At 41.3% G+C, this 21687-nt stretch overlaps 1 protein-coding gene across 1 annotated transcript in view; it reads right to left on the reverse strand.

Moving 5' to 3' along the window:
• The window catches only part of LOC124268200, a 35925-nt gene extending 17700 nt beyond the window's left edge, over positions 1-18225 (reverse strand). The window contains exon 1 of the mRNA XM_046703229.1: positions 16739-18225. Within this exon, the coding sequence (XP_046559185.1) occupies positions 16739-16908 (170 nt within the window). The 5' untranslated portion in view covers positions 16909-18225. The remainder of the gene's footprint in view (positions 1-16738) is intronic.
• Positions 18226-21687: the final 3462 nt, after the last annotated feature.

Consider the following 21687-nt stretch of genomic DNA (forward strand, 5'->3'; position numbering starts at 1 on the left):
CTTCAAAATCATGCACTGGATTTACGAGCCAAGCTTTAAAAGGTTACTTATCGACTGAAATGAAATTAATACTTCTCAGCGTTATCAGGTATTACAACTTTGAAGCGGTACTTATAGCGTAGCTGATAGATATTCCGGGTCTTAGTAAGACAAACTTGTAAGCCCCCCTTGTTGTTCATTCCGTACCCTCATAGTGCCCGGGGCATGTCGCAAACTATCCCTTGTAAATGTTCAGCCCTCTTGATTGATTTTAATAACTTATTTGTGTTATGTAAGGCTTATATCGATTGTGAATGGGTATAATATAAGTATAGGTTGAGGGAATAATGTCGATTATAACAGACAAACACTAATCTCGTGTTACGTAGGTTTGTTGCCTTATCTCATTCCGGTGTATCTCATACTAAACCAATAGAAACAACGTCATTTCGATTACACTGAAGCTGTTATTGATTATCAGTGCATTTATCATTGTTTGGTTTAATCCTCTTCCATATCAAAATTATATATTTTTGTGAAAATAATCGATATCATTATGTATATTGATTCTACTATACTAATTATACGACACAATACACAAAACAGAGAGAGCCGTCTCCTCGGTCGAGGGTTCGAATCCCAATTTCGCTGAAAAATAGACGATGCTTCTACGTGTGTTAGCACAGTATCTGTGCTTGTGGGCATCACATGGATGATGTGATTATATGACTGCGACACTGTTGAAAGCGACGTTGAACGCTTCTCACTCATTCCCCAGCGAATGTTGACAAATAGGCAGAGTACGTTGACGTAGGTGTACGTGTGCGTGCATGCGTGTTTGTAGGGCTGTTTGTACTAGTCCGGGCCTAGGGCGTTTCTATACTGCCAGCGAACTGAGATTACATGCTTCATGTTAACATGTATACCCCATTCACACACTGTATACTGTCTCAAACCTTACCAGTCCTTGTTATAACCTTTTAATGCCACACAATAATAAATCTTCTAACAGTTACAACGTACAACCTGTCTGATTGTGTTTCACCGTACTCGACAGATGTTTCTCATTCTATCAGCTATATTGGAGTCGTTTCGCTTTTCCATTTTGTGTGTGACTCTTACAACATTTTTCTTGTATCTTTTAGTTATCTTTGACCATTTCAAACCTTAAGTTGAACACCGTGGTTCCCTTCAGACAGTTTCAACCTCTTTCGCTAATCTTAAATCAACACTCCACATCATTCAGCACTCTTCGGTCGAGTCAAAATACGACTCGTGACATGTTTCGAGTGGTGGGGATTACGCGACATCTTCCGGTAGAAGTCAAGGGCTTGTTTATAGCCGACTAAGGGGCACTAAAGACGTACTGGAATGGGGTGTATATTTGAAGACATTTCTAAAGACATTACTCCAGACGAGACATAATCTAACAGAGTAGGTGCAACACACGAACTGCTAGCATGGTACTGAGACTGTGTGCACATACAAACTGACCATGTTATATCTCGGAGAATGTTGCCCCAGACGTGATCAAGTACATATAACTACTTTTATAACGAACACGCTTTAAACAAATTGACGGATGTATCGAACTGGTTGTGTTGGTCCCGCCGTATATTTTAGTCGAAATGCTTACAAAGAACTACGGTTATAACGAACTAACAGATACTACTATCTGGTTGTGTTGGACCCGCCCACTTGCTGTATATTTTAGTCGAAATGCTTATAACGAACTACGGTTATAACGAACTAACAGATACTACTAACTGGTTGTGTTGGACCCGCCCACTTGCTGTATATTTTAGTCGAAATGCTTATAACGAACTACGGTTATAACGAACTAACAGATACTACTAACTGGTTGTGTTGGACCCGTCCACTTGCTGTATATTTTAGTCGAAATGCTTATAACGAACTACGGTTATAACGAACTAACAGATACTACTAACTGGTTGTGTTGGACCCGTCCACTTGCTGTATATATTTTAGTCGAAATGCTTATAACGAACTACGGTTATAACGAACTGACAGATACTACTAACTGGTTGTGTTGGACCCGTCCACTTGCTGTATATTTTACTCGAAATGCTTATAACGAACTACGGTTATAACGAACTAACAGATACTACTAACTGGTTGTGTTGGACCCGCCCACTTGCTGTATATTTTAGTCGAAATGCTTATAACGAACTACGGTTATAACGAACTAACAGATACTACTAATTGGCTGTGTTGGACCCGCCCACTTTCTGTATTTTAGTCGAAGTCTTAAAGAAATGCTTATAACGAACTACGGTTATAACGAACTAACAGATACTACTAACTGGTTGTGTTGGACCCGTCCACTTGCTGTATATTTTAGTCGAAATGCTTATAACGAACTACGGTTATAACGAACTGACAGATACTACTAACTGGTTGTGTTGGTCCCGCCCACTTTCTGTATATTTTAGTCGAAATGCTTATAACGAACTACGGTTATAACGAACCGACAGATACTACTAATTGGTTGTGTTGGACCCGCCCACTTTCTGTATATTTTAGTCGAAATGCTTATAACGAACTACGGTTATAACGAACTGACAGATACTACTAACTGGTTGTGTTGGTTCCTCATAACCCAGCCCACTTGCTGTATATTTTAGTCGAAATGCTTACTTAACGAACTACGGTTATAACGAACTGACAGATACTACTAATTGGCTTGTATAATGTGTTGGAGTCACCACACCCAACCCACCTCACCTCACTTGCTGTATATATTTTAGTCGAAATGCTTATAACGAACTACAGTTATAACGAACTGACAGATACTACTAACTGGTTGTGTTGGTCCCGCCCACTTGCTGTATATTTTAGTCGAGATGCTTAGAACGAACTACGGTTATTGAACTAACAGATACTACTAATTGGCTCTGTTGGACCCCACTTGCTGTATATTTTGGTCGAAATGCTTATAACGAACTACGGTTTTAACGAACTAACAGATACTACTAACTGGTTGTGTTGGACCCGCCCACTTGTATATTTTAGTCGAAATGCTTATAACGAACTACGGTTATAACGAACCGACAGATACTACTAACTGGTTGTGTTGGACCCGTCCACTTGCTGTATATTTTAGTCGAAATGCTTATAACGAACTACGGTTATAACGAACTAACAGATACTACTAACTGGTTGTGTTGGACCCGCCCACTTGCTGTATATTTTAGTCGAAATGCTTATAACGAACTACGGTTATAACGAACTAACATCAGTGGCCCCTTGAGTTCCTCATAACGGTAGTATACTTGAGCGTCCGTCTTGAGAGCAGAAGGTCGACTGTTCGATTCCTTGTTGTTACGCTGCCTGGTGTTTGCATTAACTGAATTACACAAGGACTAGTGGTTTGGAGACAGTATAATGTCTTCGTGTAACCTGCGGCATGGTATTTCAGTGGACTAACACTTAAACCGGGATAAATCCTGCCAAACACACACAGCCACGTTCACGTCGTCGCCATATTTGAGAAAACCACCTCGCCTCATCTCAACCCACATAGCCTCTCCCCAACACCCAACCTCAACTCACATACATACTTACATACTTGTATAGCACCTTACCACACCTCACCCCACCCCACCCCACCTCACCTCATCTCACACACAATCAAAAAGTCACCACACCTTACCACACCTCACCCCACCCCACCTCACCTCACCTAATCCACCTACCCTTACCACACCTCACCCTACCACCTCACCTCGCCTCAGTCACCACACCTCACCTAATCTCACTCTACCAACGTCACCTCACACTTACCACCCCTCACCTCACAAAGTCACCTCGCCCACCTCACCTCACCCCCTAACCTCCTCTCACACTATCAAAGTCACCACACCTCGCACACCTCACCTAATCTCACACTACCAACGTCACCTCCACTTACCACTCTCACCTCAACCTCACCTCACACCAACCTCACCTCACCTCACCTTACACCTCACCCACACCTAGGTCACTCACCCCACCTCACCTAATCTCACCTCACCTAATCTCACTCTACCAAAGTCACCACACCTTACCACACCTCACCTCACCCTCACCTCACCTCACCTAATCTCACTCTACCAACGTCACCTCCTACCTTACCACCCTCACCTCACCCAACCTCACCTCACCTAATCTCACTCTACCATTGTCACCTCACCTTACCACCCTCACCCTCACCTCACCTCACCTCCTAATCTCACTCTACCAACGTCACTCTCACCTTACCACCCTCACCTCACCCAATCCCACCTCACCTAATCTCACTCTACCAAAGTCACCACACCTTTAGCAACCTCACCCAACCATCAGCCTCACCTACCACCTCACTCTCACTCAACCCACTTCTACCAACGTCACAACACCTTACCACCTCTCTCACCTCACTCAACCTCACCCTCTACCTCTTAAATCCTCACCTGACCAACGTATCCTCCGCTCTTACCACCCTCACCTTATCACCACCCTCACCTCACCCAACCTCACTCTACCAACGTCACTACACCTTACAACCTCACCACCATCTTACCTCACCTTACCTCATCTCACCTCACCCAACCTCACCTCTACCAACGTCACAACACCTTACCACCCTCACCTCACTCAACCTCACCTCACCTAATCTCACTCGACCAACGTATCCTCGCCTTACCACCCTCACCTCATTCAACCTCACCTCACCTTATCTCACTCCACCAAAGTCACAACACCTTACCACCCTCACCTCACTCAACCTCACCTCACCTAATCTCACTTCTACCAACGTATCCTCGCCTTACCACCCTCACATCTCCCAACCTCACCTCACCTCATCTCACTCTACCAACGTCACCTCGCCTTACCACCCTCACCTCACTCAACCTCACCTCACCTCATCTCAGTTCTACCAACGTATCCCCGCCTTACCACCCTCACCTCACCCAACCTCACTTCACCTCATCTCACTCTACCATTGTCTCCTCGCCTTACCTCCCTCACCTCACCAAACCTCACCTCACTTAATCTCACTCTACCATTGTCTCACCACCCTCACCCAACCTCACCTCATCTCACTCTACCATCGTCTCCTCGCCTTACCACCCTCACCTCACCAAACCTAACCTCACTTAATCTCACTCTACCATCGTCTCACCACCCTCACCCAACCTCACCTAATCTCACTCGACCAACGTATCCTCGCCTTACCACCCTCACCTCACCCAACCTCACCTCACCTAATCTCACTCTACCAAAGTCACAACACCTTACCACCCTCACCTCATTCAACCTCACCTCACCTAATCACACTCTACCAAAGTCACCACACATTACCACCTTCCCCTCACCCAACCTCACCTCACCTAATCTCACTCGACCAACGAATCCTCGCCTTACCACCCTCACCTCACCCAACCTCACCTCACCTAATCTCACTCTACCAAAGTCACAACACCTTACCACCCTCACCTCACCCAACCTCACCTCACCTAATCTTACTCGAACAACGTATCCTCGCCTTACCACCCTCACCACACCCAACCTCACCTCACCTAATCTCACTCTACCAAAGTCACCACACCTTACCACCCTCCCCTCAGTCAACCTCACCTCACCTAATCTCACTCTACCAAAGTATCCTCGCCTTACCACCCTCACCTCACCCAACCTCACCTCACCTAATCTCACTCTACCAACGTACCCTCGCCTTACCACACCCTCACCTCACCCAACCTCACCTCACCACCTCTACCAACGTATCCTCGCCTTTCCACCCTCACCTCACCCAACCTCACTTCACCTCATCTCACTCTACCATTGTCTCCTCGCCTTACCACCCTCACCTCACCCAACCTCACCTCACCTAATCTCACTCTACCATCGTCTCCTCGCCTTACCACCCTCACCTCACCCAATCTCACTTCACCTCATCTCACTCTACCAAAGTCACCACACCTTACCACCCTCACCTCACTCCATCTCACCTCAACTCATCTCACTCTACCAACGTATCCTCGCCTTACCATCCTCACCTCACCTCATCTCACTCTACCAAAGTCACCACCCTCACCTCAACTCATCTCACTCTACCAACGTATCCTTGCCTTACCACCCTCACCTCACCTCTCACAACCGCATCCAACCTCACCCCACAAAATATGCATTAAGATGTGGATTTCTGGCGTCCAGAGACACAAACTGAGACAGGTCTACTCGAGTCATTCAGGTCTACATGCGACCTTTAATGTTATTACACTGTTATACATGACGTCTAAGCCCTGCCCGTGCTACACGATGCGGTTTGCACTTAGCTCATTTTACAATTCACTTGACGTTTTTATGTTTACATCTAATGTGAATCTCTGTAAACGCATACATACCAAAAGCAGAATTACAGTAAAAAGACCATTGTACTGACACAAGTATTACTTCTCGCTTTGGAGACGCTTATACATCTGCCATTGACAATGTCGTGGCCATCACATGATGTCCAGTTAGCCAAGTGACCGATGTCCAGACTAACCACACGATATTTGGGGTTTGTTTCCACACTGGAATACGTAATACTGCGCTGATATACGTAATACTGCGCTGATATACCATGTGTTAGACAGGTGTGTGTGTTACAGGTGCGTGTGACAGGTGCGTGTGTTAGACAGGTGTGTGTGTTAGACAGGTGCGTGTGTTAGACAGGTTGCGTGTGTTAGACAGGTGCGTGTGTTAGACAGGTGCGTGTGTTAGACAGGTGTGTGTGTTAGACAGGTGCGTGTGTTAGACAGGTGTGTGTGTTAGACAGGTGCGTGTGTTAGACAGGTGCGTGTGTTAGACAGGTGTGTGTCCGTACGTTCAACGCAGTCACTATCAGGTTGAAATGCAGCAATTGCAATGTTAATCTTAACCCACGAACTCGTACATTCAGTGTCATTGTTCGTCCATACATACATTTTAACTGTGTCCTGATCTAATACTCACGATATTGTCGTCAATGCTATCCACTATGTACCAGACCAGTAATGAATCAACAATATGATTTGACATACCAAGACCAGTGTAATTCAATGACCCTTTAATGTTTTCAGGAAGGACAGTGCTTCGGCTCCAATAGCTGGCCGTGTACAGGCAACCACTGAAGCGACAACATGCATTGTCACAGACAATAGCGCACCTGACTGTGTACATGTGATTTGTTAGGCTTTAAACATGATTCACCTGATCGTTGGAACGTGGGGAATTGAAGAGAGGGTAGGGGTGGGGTGTCTTTTCTTTATGAGGTATAAACTTTCATGAAGTGTTGACTGATGTCATTGTGGAAATTCATTGTTATACTGTAAACAGAGTGTGGAACTGTGTGTAAAGGTCAAGGAAGGTCGTTAATCTTCTGCCAGTGGGTGGGGTGGAGTGGAGTGAGGTAATGTACTGAAGGCTATTCCCTTCATATATCATGCTGTGATATTTGCAACTTCCACCAGTGTAAATGTCTATGGTTTCAAGTCAAAGTAGTTCGTCATTCCACAGTTCAGAAGAAAGCAAATTAAGTTGTGGAGAGTGTGTGTTTACGCATCTTTTAGCAATATCACGGCGGGGACACCGGAAATGGGCTTCACACAATGTACCCATGATGGGAAACGAACCCGGATCTTCAGCGCGAGGAGCGGACGATTTAACCTTTAGGTTAACTCACGGCCCCAAGTTGTGGAGAAATAATAGATGCACCTATGTGACAGTACATGTGGGGATTTCGTAATGCCCTTATTAAAACGAGTTCACTGTTCACTGAAGGAGGTGATAATATCGATATTTTTCAATGTGCCACTTCAAAGGCACTATCGACTGGCTAGCGTATTCAACATCGATATGTCGCCCTGTAATCGCATATCAACGATATCGTATTGTCATTTCCGTATCGATATATCACCTTGATATCTATATGTCGTATATGGCGATATCGTATTGTCATTTCCGTATCGATATATCACCTTGAAATCTATATGTCGTATATCACCTTGTCATCATTACATCAAAATATCACCTTATCATCATTATAACGATATATCACATTATCATCTATATATCGTATATCACCTTGTCATCACCATATCGATTTATCGCATTGTATTCACTATGTCAGTATATCACCTTATCATCTTTGTATCAATAAACCACCTTGACACTCTGATACCTTGATATAATACCTTGACATCAATATATGAGTATATCACCTTGGCACTGTATCAACCCGTGAAGATTAGGGTTAGAACTGATCTTCAGTAACCCATGCTTGTCGTAAGAGGCGACTGACGGGATCGGGTGGTCATGCTTGCTGACTTGGTTGACACATGTCATCGTATCCCAATTGTGTAGATCGGTGCTCATGTTGTTGATCACTGGATTGTCTGGTCCAGACTAGAATATTTAGAGACCTCCGCCATATACCTGGAATATTGCTGAGTGCGGCGTAAAACTAAATTGATTCACTCAGTAGTGACGTGTCAAGTAATGAAAACACCGAGGAGATGCTGGTAAAAGTTGATCGGAATACTAAACGTCCGCACTAACGAGGTTGAAGACATGCCCCAAAGACTTCTAAATAGTAGATTTGTGCACCCACCCAGTCAATAAAAAAGATCGGAATACTGAGGGTCCGCACTAACAAGGGTGATGACAAACTCAACCCACTTATACCAACGGGATTTGTGTAAACAAACAGTCAATTACAAAACGTTAATAAATCGTTCAGCAAACAAAGACATAGCCGTGATTAATGGAACATGTTTGAGCAATCCAATGAAAGCACGCGTTCTCTTTATAGGATGGTTATAAATCACTTTGCAGCTCACACATCACAGGCCCCACTCCACTTTCAGAACTCATATTCATAGTTGCCATTTAAGGTTCTCATTAATTAAAGCAATAAATCAAGATAAGATGTGGGAATTCCAAATAACCTTTTTAAAACTTTCTTCAGCACTTATGTTTAAATTGTGTCAATTGCATTATTATTGATTACGGTATTCTAAACAGCACTTGTGCCATGGCAAACAAACAAATATGTTCGTAAGCAGTTGAAAAACTTAACCCCACACTGAGATCTAAAATGAAAAGAAAAATGCGTGTAAAAGGGTTTTGAAATATTGAGTAAAATAATCAAATCCAGCTATTGTTGACAAATGGTCTTACAATGAAAATAATTTACCTCAAGGATTGTATGTTGGTAGATAGTAATATATTTCTCAAACAACGTCCAATAGGGTAACGATCCGTTTACTAAAAACTGCTGCCAATACCTAACCTATGGAAACATTTATTATCAAATCCATCGCTTTAGTACGTCACATATACTTTATGTTTTATCACGTCATTGCTTCAGTGCGTCACAAATACTTTAGCTATTTTTACGTCATCGCTTCGGTACGTCACAAATACTTTAGCTACTATTACGTCATCGCTTCGGTACGTCGCAAATACTAGTACTTTAGCTGCTATTACGTCATCGCTTCGGTACGTCACAAATACTTTAGCTATTTTTATGTCATCGCTTCGGTACGTCACAAATACTTTAGCTACTATTACGTCATCGCTTCGGTACGTCACAAATACTTTAGCTACTATTACGTCATCGCTTCGGTACGTCACAAATACTTTAGCTACTATTACGTCATCGCTTCGGTACATCACAAATAATTTAGCTATTATTACGTCATCGCTTCAGTGCTTCACAAATGGTAAAGCTATTATTACGTCTGCGATTCAATATGCCACAAATACTTCAGGTTTTATTACGTCACTCTGTGTGTGGTACCATATTTACGACTTTCTACATGAAGGGATACTAACACGAATGGTAAATATTTATGTTGTCCGCGTATAATACGTTATAATATGTTTGGTGTTTAACGGCTTGTACGAGTCCCGACCAGACAAATAAGTGTTACTTGCAACAACCCACGTCGTTGTGTTACAATGGCATCCAGCCATTCACCCTTGAAGTCGCCTCGTACTTATAATATATAAAATAATATATTGATTTATTGATTCCAGGGTGCTATTCCAAATACGAATTTCACAGTGTACATTAGTGTCCGTTACAATGCAGCCAAAATGACATCCACGATTTTACGCACTCTTCTGAACAGGGATCCTATCCACAAAGCGTTCGTAAGCCTATAGGGCCTGTAAGGCTCGAGATGCGATACTTCCGGTGCTAAACTGGTTTCCGTCTCCCTTTGCGCGCGCCAGCTTACATTCAAGAACCAGTTCTGGTTTGCGATATGCCACGCTTAGCTGTCACAGCTGATGATTGGCTAATTTGGGATAGTTAGATCGGGAATTTGTCATTCCTGCAAGGATTATTGGTTCCCAACTGTCAGCTTGAGACCATTCCATAAGGTATGAAACATTGTTTGCCAGATTTCCGGTGACAAGCGTACATTCAACCCCCTGACACACACACCCACCTTTCAAAATTCCTGGATCCGACCATGATACGTCATCATCGTGGATTTCAATATCGTGATGTCATTAAACATACGTCAACTACAATAAATGCATTACGTCATCAATAGCATTTGCTTACGACCACATTGAAGCTCGATTACCTGAGGATTTACAAGCGCTAAAACTGAATTGAAACCGATTGGTAGTGTTGTACCTCTGCATTTCTTTACCAATTATTGCACATATTATTGTTTCAAAGTGCCTAGCGATATTTGAGAAAGAATTCGTGTTTACTAATTCCACCGTACGGGAAAAGTTGGAGTCAAATGAGTTGTTTTTGTGTAAGAAAACCTCTCATGGGCCAATCAGAAATGACTATTTTGTAAATTCACCATTACACTTTCATCTTTTTTGTGTTGATGTCTGAGCAGTGTGAATTTTAAAACTGAAATATTGTTAAAAGCGACCAAACCAAAATAGTTCCTAACCAGTGACATTCTGTAACACGTTTCTCTCAAACAACTAAGGATAAACATAACTTTTTTAGACTTTATACATCAAAATTAAATTAAAACTCACTTCATTAGCTTAACAACATCCGCTAAAGTCCTCGGTTGACCAAACGTTGGGAACTCCATCATGTCCAAGTTGATGGTAGCCACACACAAACGGGTCTTACACACAAATACCTTCCAACAAACATCCACTCTCTCATCTACTCTCTTATATATACACCACAATACCGCAATACAACCCAATAATGCGGCTCCACGAGGCCGCTCTGGGGAATGTATCAAACCCCGAATCTCATTTCTCTCAGCATGTATTGTTTGTATGTCTGTATAACGCCACACTCAACATTCCATATGGCCGCAGTCTGGAAATAATGGAGTCTGGACCAGACAATCCAGTGATTAACAGCATGAGCATTAATCTACGCAATTGGGATGCGATGAAATGTGTCAACCAAATCAGCGACCCTGACCTCCCAATCCCGTTAGTTCTACATATATTAAGCAAAAACGGAAATTACACGGTTTTCTGTAAAGGACTCCAGAGGCAAAATTTGAATTGAACATTTTTATTTAATTAAACTATATATTGAAAACATGTCTTGAAAAAAATCCAGTGGGACCCAAATGACACCTGTACACTTTTCGGAGTATAAGAAAGAATGTTTATACGTGCTTCTAGATATTAACAACATGAAAAATATGATCATAGTTCATTTTGTTTTTGTGATTAGTTTCAAGCACCTTGTTAAAATAGAAAAAATACCCCAAACCCAAACAAAATGTTTATCAGCATCTTAGATATATTTCATTTCTGTACGTGTAGAATGGTGTTGATATATTCCAAAAGCCAGGGGATTTAATGTCCTTTTTTGTATCAATTTCCATTCTTTTAAACTAATTCTAAAATGTATTTGCAGACTATAAGCACAGTTTTCACTCGTTCTCTTTATTTATATAATATGGACTAGTCTCTCCTCGATACAGGGCCCTGATAGTGGTTAACAGATTTATACCAAGAACAGATATTAATGATTTTAGATCACAGGATTTTATCTTTTATTTATCTCAGTTAACGCTTCTTGAAAAGTTATAAAACCTGACACACCAAAGATTCCATCACGCAGCGAACTTTTAGTTAAGAATCGCACGATTGATCGCACACGTTTGTACCCAAAAATCTTTTTGAGATTGTCCCCGATGTTTTTCGTCAACACTTGACCTTGTGTATAACTACCCGGATTTAAGCGGACACGATCTCGGGGGGTCACTTTAAAGGCGGAAGATACCATTGTGTAGGCTAGTTTCAAACCCCACATACCACTAACATACACACGGGGCTGTATACAGCTGTGTTCTTTGTGGTTCATCAGTCTTAATACCCAGTTCTGATTCGTGCTCACAGCGTATGATATTCTTATTAACATTACATTTGATATTTATTGTTATTTATTCACCGGGTGTAATAAAGGTTGGCTTTATATTATGTTTACTATATGGTTTTATTGTGTAGTTTAATCAGATAGGGTTTTGTACGGGTACTCTTGTGCTGTGTGTTCGAACGGGAACTTGATAGGATATTTTTTTCCAATATCTAGCGAACCAAGGTGCTGAAGGACTGTACCGATTCACTGAAGTACCGGTTATATGCTGTGGTTGTGTATTGCTATACGCTACAGTCAGAAATGATTAAGATTTACTTTGTGGGATCGAACCTGGACCAGACAAACCCTGGGTTGATATCATGAGCAACACTCAACGCGATGACATATAATCTATGGAGTCACCGAGCCTGACTGTGTCCGCACCAGAAAGGTGATATTTACAAGACGTTTCCACTGATATTTTTCATGCCAACATGAGAGTATCAGTTAGTGGTGTTCCGCTTGACTGAAATAATCGAAGAATGGTCGCAATGACCAAACCACCAAGCAGTCGATCACATTTTCAACACAAACAATTTTGAAACTACTGTTTTTGGTTTTTAGACACTTGACTGAATATTTCTTGAAGACTCTGGTAAGTTTATGTTTATGATATAGAAGTTAGGGATGTGTATTGGCAAATTCAGGTACCCGTATTGCGATATATTGGGAACTCTAGTGTTTGACAGTAAGTGACACTAACTGCACATGTCGATCCTATTTTCAACATTATATCCTAAACATACATATTATGGTTCTGATAACAGCAATCTGAAAATTAGCTAGGTTGAACAGTCATGGATTCTATTTTCTTGTTTTATACAATTTATTGCATTACAGTATGCCGTATTGTAATTGAATAACGAAGGAAAACAGCTGTTGTGAATGAAAGTGTGTAGATTTTAACTTAAACCATAAAGATAATCACAAAAAACTTCATTTATGTTCTTTTCCCAATATACCGGTTCTCAGAATAATTATTGCAATAGGTATCGTTTAAAAAGCGTATTGTGATATACCGGTATTCCGGTAATACCGTGCAGTCCTAATAGTCGTCATCACTTTATGTAGCAAGTTGCATAATTGTACACTGGATGAGAAATTTGCAAATGCAACTTATGCAGTTTCTAAATATAACAAAAACAACAACAGATAACAACATGTTTTTTTTTCTTTATACTTATCTGCAATAACAACCTGGGTCCTTATTCTCGAAACGTTCGTAGCCCTAAGAATTCTTAACTTTGAGTGTGCTAAGAATGGGCTAAAGAAGTTCGTAGGGCTCCCGGACGAACGTTTCGAGAATAGCTAGCCTGAACAGGAAAGTGTGAAAGATGACGCTAACCATTTTTTTCGATGATTGCTCGTTAGTAATGAACCAATCATCAATCATGAGATTTCAACCAATTCCCAACACTAGACTATAGCATCGTAATTCATGTACTGACAACCTTCGTGGTCAAGTTGACAGAGCATGTGCCAGGAGAGTGGATTATATGTAGCTTGGTTCCCTGGTCGGGGGCGGTGGGGTAGCCAAGTGGTTAAAGCGTTCGCTCGTCACGCCGGGCTCGAGTCGCCACATGGGTGAAATGTGTGAAGCCCATTTCTGGAGTCTCCCGTCGTGATATTGCTGGAATATTTCTAAAAGCAGCGTAAAACCATACTCACTCATTATTCCCCGGTCGCATATCATATCAAATGTCGTCAAAAGAAAGTACTTGCGTTTAGTATTAAGAGAATAAAACAAGGAATGGTGGGCTTAGAGTCAGTATGCTGTGTCTGAGTCGGGTTTCCATGTTAAACTGCGGCATGGTATCTCAGTGGGAGGGCAGAATAAAACCGGTATTTGTCGGACTACAAGCAGCTCAAGACACACATGTATGTTCACTGAAGTCACGAGTCCAATCTTATTGGCGACGTTAAGCCCAATTTCATGTTAGTTCGTGCCAAAATACGCGAAGCCAGCATACAAAACGATACAAATTTGTATAATGAGAGGCTACTGTGAGGTCAGTCTAATTCATCTCATATGTATAAAGCAGTTAGCACTATGTTCTGATCATTATGAGACAGGCTCAGTGGTAAATCTGGTTGTGAACCTATTTCCCGACAGAGTAGAGTGCTTTAGTATGTGGAGTTCAGCCTTGTTTGACAACTATGTAAAGAAATGCGGTGTAATTTCTTAGAAATCAGTCATCTATTGTGATCATACAAGGATATAGACAATACGCTTTTTTATTCTTTCAAAGTTTTTGTTTGTTTTGTTTGAATAATATTTACACAGTAAATTGACATGTTTAGCAAAGTAGACGATATTGTTAAGCTTTACACAAGTGTTAGAAGATGAAACGTATAATTGCAATTTGTGATTTAGTTCTTACAATGTACAATAGTCGATAATATGATTTCATATGAATAGGTTGATAAAACAGTGATTGAATTTAACCTTATAAGTAAAACTGACAATATCAATGAAAATGACTGATATATTTTATGAAATGGATATGCACACATTTTTAAAGGAATTGTCTTGTTCTTTGAATTTGTTTATGTCGTTTTATGGACAAAGCAATGATGATTGGCCAGTTGCGCCTTTGTTACAAACGTTTTACGATTCATTCGCATTGTTTTTGATAATTAAAAATCAGTTTATATTGGAGACGCATATTGTGGTGACAGGATATAAAAATGTACAGTGTTGAACTATATTTCTACAAGGGTTATAAAAATATTATAAACCACACCATGTCTTCCTTTGGACAAACCTTACATCATTATTTTGACAGTTCCATACAAAAAGAGCTAGCTTCTTGTAGACTTGTATACTTATGACTGACTGACTGACTGAGTTTGTTTTTTCGCCGCTTTTAGCAATATTCCAGCAACATCACAGCGGGGGACACCAGAAATGGGCTTCACACATTGTACCCATGTGGGACGAACCCGGGTCATCGGCGTGACGAGCCAACGCTTTAACCACTAGGCTACCCCACCGCCCCTTATATACTTATGACTGACTGACTGAGTTTGGTTTACGCCGCTTTTAGCAATATTCCAGCAACATCACGGCGGGGGACACCAGAAATGGGCTTCACACATACTTATGAAGAGAAATGGACACATAATCATAACCAAAGAAAAGTCTTATCCTAAAAAAATATATTCGTGTGTTATGAAATATTCTGTTTCATTTACGTTAAATGCCAAACTGAAGCACGTGTCGTCCACATTAAGATACGCATAGGTGGATCCAGGGGTGGTGTGTGTGTGTGCGTGTGTGTGTGTTTTAAGGTTGCTGCTAAGTATCCTTCCAACGTTAAGGTTGACCAAAGATAGCTTTATGCAACGTACGTATCATTTTGTTAAGGGTATCTTGAGGGTAACTGTAGTCACTCAGTTCAACCTCAGTGAAGGTTGTTTTGTACAACAGCAGCCAGGTGTTTAGGTTACTTCATTGCCCGGATGTAAAGAGTATAGCTTTGGTGACGTAATCGCAGTGACCGTGCAGCGCCCGAAGCCAGCCAATGAGAACACATGCTTTTTGTGTAAGCTTCTCAGATACACTGTAATATGCGATGAGGAAATACAGAGAAAGCATGAGCTAACTTATAGTAGTGATTGAAGGGCCCGTAAGTAGGAATATAGGACACACGCTTTTTAATTCATTCTTTACTAATATTGATAGTTATACGGGGTAAGTTATAGACTATAGTATGTCTGACAGTCCCTGAACCTCATTATTTCCCCTACAGTCTAACCCTCCCTGCAATGCTAAAGTCTAGATTTCGTCAGATTCTGAATCTCTGGTCTCCCTGGGGCTTCTTTTCAATTTAAATGGGTTTATTTGATACAATCAAAATTATAGACATTCAGAGACTAAGTGTTAGTCTCGGGGTTAGTCAAAATGATTAAGATTTTTAATCAAGCACAAATATGGTCCTATCGACAGCTGCCATGCTAAAATATTTAAGTAAAAAAACAACGATTGTAGCAAACCAACAAGGATCAATAATCTAAGTTCGTTATAACCGTAGATCGTTATATACACTTCGACTTATACATACAGCAAGAGACCGGGACCAAAACCGATTCGTAATATCCATCGATTAGTTACAAGCGTTTGGTATGATGTAAACGTAGTTTTCTCCATTATGTTTTCGTTTTGTCACTTTTTTCTCTTTTCTTTTTAGAAATCATGCTAACGTCATTATGTAATAGCGATGGCCAGAAGCTGTGTCAAAAAGAAGTAACATTGTTATTTCTATCCATGTTTGTTATATATCAAAATTTATTATTCTTATTACGTTTTTAGATCCATCAAGTGTGAATATTAACTCGATGTAGGGAATCTAAGTAAAATCCACCCACTCACTCACTCACCTTTGCTGAAGAAGTTTCTGCCACAGTAGGCGCCATGTTTCAAGGTCACGTCCAATATCATTTTCAAATGTCACAGCCTTAGACTTTGATGACGATCTGCCACCAGAGGACGAACAGTGTACCCTCTGGTCTCTTGGTCTCCGAAGATGGCGTGAATAACTCATAGTCATTATAGTCAATATTTCTTATCTAATGTCCCGGATTACAGCCATACCATCAATAAGTGGAGTACAATATTTGTACGTTGACCTTATCAGAGATTATTACTACACAACAGACCATCTGCTTGTCAATGACATCTGCATTGTTCCTGGAGTAAATGTCTCCATCATGTTAACGTGAAAAGGGCCCACTCGAAATCCTCCAATCCCTTAGCAAACCAAGACTTCGTATTGCCGATTGGTGGGGATCGATAATAAGAGAAAGCACCTGTTCAAGTACAACTGCTGTTAAACGAACAATCATACCACGCAGCTATCAAAGGACAATAAAAGTAATAGCGCTGTTTGATTATATGATTTCCGCTTCCAATTACAATAACTTCCTCGAACGTCTACAGAAGCCTCCATTGGCTGTCTCAGCCGTGTGATATAACACGATATCAACCTCTCCCGACGACCAGAGTGCATGTATTACATTGGGAAACACGGAACTATCGATATGCACTTTGATGTCCGACTTCCGTGATAGAGGCAAATCTACCAGTAAAAGGTTTAAGTTCATATGGAGCTGTCACAGGATCGTACTCTGTAAGGAACAATACTATAAATCATGCGGATGACCACAGTTTTCTATGTTATTGTAACTGTATCTTATTGTTGGTGCCTAGCAGGAAGCTATACCTCTTGGCGTTTACCCGGAAAAACAAATCGCAGGTATAGCTGTCACCATACATGTGCTTCATTGACAGGGTACAAAGGGGTACATGTATTCATCAATCCTTGATGATGGCGTAACATGGCTGATTGTCAGTAGAGATAACACCAGTTGGATCGTGCTATACTGTAATATCCCACTAATAATATCGTTGACAAACAACGCTGTAACACCAGACAACGGACGTATATCCTGGACTTGCATGTACAGCAGTTTGTCTTGTATTCGTTGCGTGCCTTTTAAGGCTGTTCTGTGACGTTTGTTTAGATACCACCGGGTACCGAATAGTCATGCAAAAGGAATACGTCTGTCACACAAAGAAACAATTTGAATTTCTCGAGTGAATAGTTTTCATACTGTCCTTTTGCACTGCTATAAAGTATACTACCCTTATTTTGAAGTATTTTCAGTAAACACAACACTTCTCTTAGTCGTCAGTGCCCTAGAATAACGTTTCATCGTTTCTGACGACTGTTGTGCGATGACGTTCTTCTTCGAGAATGTTGATTTGAACACAACCAACCGAAATCCGAGAATGTCTTGGACTTTTTTCAGCACCACTCAACAATTCATCACAGGTATATCCTAACATGGGAACACCACCCCAACCATTGTCATTCAAACCCGTTGTTGAAGAATCAGATTGTCACGGGAAACACGTGCTTGTGGTGTCCATGAAGATGCACAACCTTCCTGTTCCCCTCAACACAGGTCTCTGGCCTAAGCGTCGTGATAAGGACCGGACACCATCAAAATCAGTTTCAAGCATGACAAACTGAACATTGAGGTGATTCCTTTATGTAATACTGTGATGACCGCTCATTCACCCAACACTATCTGTACATCTCCGTAATGATTGCTTCTGTCACACATGCAGTAATTTACTGGTATGCTCCAGGTCGTAAACAGACTTCCCCGATGGTCCTTGGCGTGTCATTCAAGCTGTGCTCACAGATAGTGATTCAACTGGTGAGGCAGATATTGCCGTTCAAACACTTCAGCGGATAGCTCTGTTGTGATAAGTCGTTCAAACTGTGACAGATCTAATCTTATATCTGATAAAAATACAAAGGATGGGTGTCTCACAGTAACTAAAACAAAACACAATATGGTTGCATGGGACACCTTCATGGACCTTTGTGAGTAAGTGAGTTTAATTTACGCCGCCTTTAGCAATATTCCAGCAATATCACGGCGGGGGACACCAGAAATGGGCTTCACACATTTTACCCATATGGGGAATCGAACCCGGGTCTTCAGCGTGACAAGCGGATGCTTTAATCACTAGGCTACCCCACCGTCCTTCTTGGGCCTTTGTGATTAGTTGACACCTTCAAGTAAACTATGGATATTTATCAAACAGTAGTATAATATGCATCGGTGAGAGTGATCATATATCATCGACACTCCAAAGAAAAACTTCCGACTGTAACCCTTGATATTTGTTACTCTGGATTTAACCCGAATCATGGAAATCCAAAATGAACAACAGAAGTTTTTGCGAAGGTTCGACCATGCGTGTGAACAGGCAAAATACTCAGCTGTACACGGGACGTCCATCAGCGCAAATGTCAATAGGCCTATCATTGTAGATGCTGTTTTATTAGTTTCTGTATTGCTATAAGTAACGGCAGAGACAAACGATGAAACACTGATTTCAGTTCACTGCCTCCATTCGATCTATGGTAATGTTACGGTATCGTCATTTCACTCGAAATCATCAACACACCCTTCTTATAAGTCGTACAAAATGAAATCACACATTTGGGTAGCAAACACTTCGGGTGTCTGTCACGATGGTCACAGTTGAAAGTATTTAATTCACAGATTCAGTTCACAGCCTCCATCCGATCTATGGTAATGTTACGGTATCGTCATTTCACTCCAAATCATCAACAGATCCTTCCTATGATAAGTCGTACATTTGGGTTGCAATCACTTGGGATGTCTGTCACGATGGTCACAGTTGAAAATAATAATTCACAGATACCAGAAGATCCTATATCGTGGTATGCTTCCAAACTTGAAAATCTTGTAGTTATGAACATCGTTCTTATGATGAGATCAAGCAGCATAGCAGCGACAAAGACGAAGTATTCAGGAGCGTCGAAACAGAATAACACTTGTATTGGAGTCCCTTTCCAAAGTTCATAAGAGAAGTTCTGCCAGTGTGGTTACTGGTCGAAGTTAATATACAAACTGATACTTGCCAGGACGGTTGTCCTCAGACATATAACCAGGACAACTGGTGTTCCAGCGAGCTGTCATTGTCAGCGCTTGACATGTCTTACACAGAGACGCAGTATCTGTGGACAATCTCTAAACCTTACGCCTCCTGCCTGTTAGTGGTATCCTAATGAGACAAACACAGTATCCAACACCCTGTAATTGGGTAGATACATGTCGTCTGCTCAATCGATGAAGCGCGAAGCGGGAGACAATTGTCGTCTGCTGAGGTGTAAAACAAATTAAAGGTGTCATTATTCCCTATCCGTCTCCGGTATTATTCCTAATTGTGTCTTCTGACGATTTATATTCATAATATGGTGATCAAGCCGCATGTAATCGTGAGGATTCAAAGCTCTCTGTTGGCCGTCACTGTTACGTTATTTGGTCAAGTTCAAATGTACCCAGACGATTAAAAGGTGTGAATATTTGACACAACTGTTTAATAGACGTTGTGGACACTAGATCAAGCGTAACCATGAGAGAGAGAGATAGAGGAAGAGAGACACACAAGGAGACGGAGAGAGAGACAAATAGATACATGGAGAGACAGGGAGCCACAGAGAGACAGAAAGAGGGAGACAGAGTGAGAGACTACACTACAATTAATAACGTCCCTTGGCTATGCCACAATCCCCTAGTCGTTGGTTCGATTCCGATTATAAATCACGATCGTAGTTTTCCGCGAAGTGGTAAAAATCTACCATTTGCATAGTGACCTCTGATACGAAGAATAACTGCCTCAATATACTTAAACACTTTTCAATGCGTGAAACACAAAGCACCCACAAAATGTGAATTTTCCATGACCAGGGCCAAGGTTTAGGATTCTGAGGCCCTTACCAAGGATGCCCCGTTACATATGGCTACACCTGCTGGCTCTAGGAAAACAGAGATATGGTCAGCAAGTGCTTAATGATAAAACGGTGTTAATCTCAGTAACCATGGTTACATTATCAATCTATCCGCTACTAATCCAAAAACACTCAAAATAACTGATTATATTTGTGTAAACGTAACCTGTCTGACAAGTTGGAGTATGCACTACGTCTCCTCTCAGAGACTAATCTGGGTGTTTTATTAGATAACATCACGTGATTACTCACGAATATCGCTCTTTGCATTATTGTTAATGTATTGTACTGTTCTATACACTCCTCTCTTAAGGTCACATGGTCACGTGAAAGTGGTGACCTGGCTGACAGTGGACTGATGCTAACGCTATCAACCACTGGTTTTGGCTTCGTTCGACTGTTTACGCGTGTCAAGAATTTTCATAAATATATAAAAATGTCAAACATTGTGCAGTGGTACCAATACATTCAACGTCAATCCTTCAAACGAATATATTTTCAGTATACATACAATTTTCTTTGATATTCTATTTAAATTGAAAGACTCGTGAAGATCCGGGTTAGAATTAATCTTCAGTAACCCATGCTTGTCGTATGAGGCGACTAACGGGATCGGGTGGTCTGGACTAACTTGGTTGACACATGTCATCTTATCCCAGTTGCGTAGATCGATGCGAATGATGTTGATCACTGGATTGTCTGGTCCAGACTCGATTATTTACAGACCGCCGCCATATAGCTGGAATATTGCTGAGTGCGGCGTAAAACTCACTCGCTCACTTTTAATTGAAAATTACCATTATTTACTCATCACAAAACCAATATAAAAGTGTTAGGATTTGCTCAACGGAATATTCGAACCATGGTAACAGAAACATTTCGTCACCACTCGTTTTTCTCTGTAGCAAACAAGTAGGCTCCATTTAACGCGTCCTGGAATGGCGCGATTTGAAGACTCGGGTTAAAGAAGTGGGTTCAGTTTTACGCTGTTTT

This window comes from Haliotis rubra, unplaced genomic scaffold, assembly GCF_003918875.1.
Source record: "Haliotis rubra isolate DU_JTF1 unplaced genomic scaffold, ASM391887v1 Scf137, whole genome shotgun sequence".
Taxonomy (NCBI): Eukaryota; Metazoa; Mollusca; class Gastropoda; order Lepetellida; family Haliotidae; genus Haliotis; species Haliotis rubra.